At 50.8% G+C, this 1,163-nt stretch overlaps 1 protein-coding gene across 1 annotated transcript in view; it reads left to right on the top strand.

The window, feature by feature from the left end:
* The window catches only part of Wfdc10a (WAP four-disulfide core domain 10A), a 1,590-nt gene extending 547 nt beyond the window's left edge, over positions 1–1,043 (top strand). Inside the window, exon 2 of the mRNA XM_005362912.2 lies at positions 718–1,043. Within this exon, the coding sequence (XP_005362969.1) occupies positions 718–1,007 (290 nt within the window). The 3' untranslated portion in view covers positions 1,008–1,043. The remainder of the gene's footprint in view (positions 1–717) is intronic.
* The last annotated feature ends 120 nt before the right edge of the window (positions 1,044–1,163 follow it).

Here is a 1,163-nt window from a genome sequence, read left to right as displayed (position 1 = left end):
ACTCTGGTTCCCAGAGCTAGACAAAGTGAAGAGGTGGAGAGTAAACCTGCAATTTTCCCTCACTTCGTTCCAAAGATCCAGAAACCAAGGGTTCCTACTGTGGCAAAGGGGCCCCAAGGCTGAAAGTCCAAAGGACAAACAAGACAATTATTCTTGATTGATACATATTTGGGAAGGGTAAACGTGCAGAGATGCTCGTGGGGGTAGAAGGGCACAGGGGCGTCAGCAAAAGATAAACTATGAAATGGACAGGATACTGGAAAGATACAACAGAGGAAGCAAAGAGAGGCCAGGGGTTGTTGACTGGTCACCCTCATGGACCCTGCAAATTCTGGAGAGTGGAGGGGGTCTGAGAAATGTCTCGGGTTTCTGTGGGCTGAGTAAGAATATACATTCTACAGAGGTGATGTCATCAAAGCTCTGTCTACTAGGAGAGACTGGTCCTCGGTGCAGGTAAGAGGAAAACCAGGAGAGGAGAGCGGAGAGCGGGATGCTGACAGCTGTGGAGGAGGTGATGGGAGTAGCGTGGGGCATGGGATTTAGAAAACAACTCATCTCCAGGACTTGGTGAGAGGCACAAAGAGCACAAAGACAGGTGCTTGGAAAACCCAGGTGTGTTGAGTGGGACCTTAGCACGCTGAAGGAGCTCTAAGCCTGGGAGGGATTCTCTCTAGGCAGCCGTTCTACTCACCCTCCCGTTCTTGTTGCTCTTTTCAGTAATACAAGATCTCCCGGCTATCGGGGAGTGTAAGAGGAGGCCAAAGCCGTATCTGTGTAAGCGCCAGTGTGAGGCTCACCAAGACTGCCAAGCAAATAACATATGCTGTTCCACGTGGTGTGGGAACGTCTGTGTGAACCTGTTGGACGACGGGGTATGGGAAGTGACCGTCGCACCCCCTGACAATCTCTCTTGGAAGGATCAATCCTCCACCAACTTCATGTTTGAAGGAGATATGGCTCCGGCCATACCCACCTCATTGCCTGTCCCCGATGCCTCTCGTAAATAAACCAGAATAAACGATGTGGCATCTGTCCTCTCTACACTCACTGCTGGTAATCACTTAAACCCAGTGTCGTCCCTACGTGCGCCCTCCTCAGGACCAATATCTCTCCTCTCTCTCTCTCTCTCTCTCTCTCTCTCTCTCTCTCTCTCTCTCTCTCTC

This window comes from Microtus ochrogaster, linkage group LG8 (assembly GCF_000317375.1).
Source record: "Microtus ochrogaster isolate Prairie Vole_2 linkage group LG8, MicOch1.0, whole genome shotgun sequence".
Classification (NCBI taxonomy): domain Eukaryota; kingdom Metazoa; phylum Chordata; class Mammalia; order Rodentia; family Cricetidae; genus Microtus; species Microtus ochrogaster.
The sequence above is the reverse complement of the archived record's forward strand: the minus strand, read 5'-3'. Positions and strand labels throughout refer to the sequence as shown.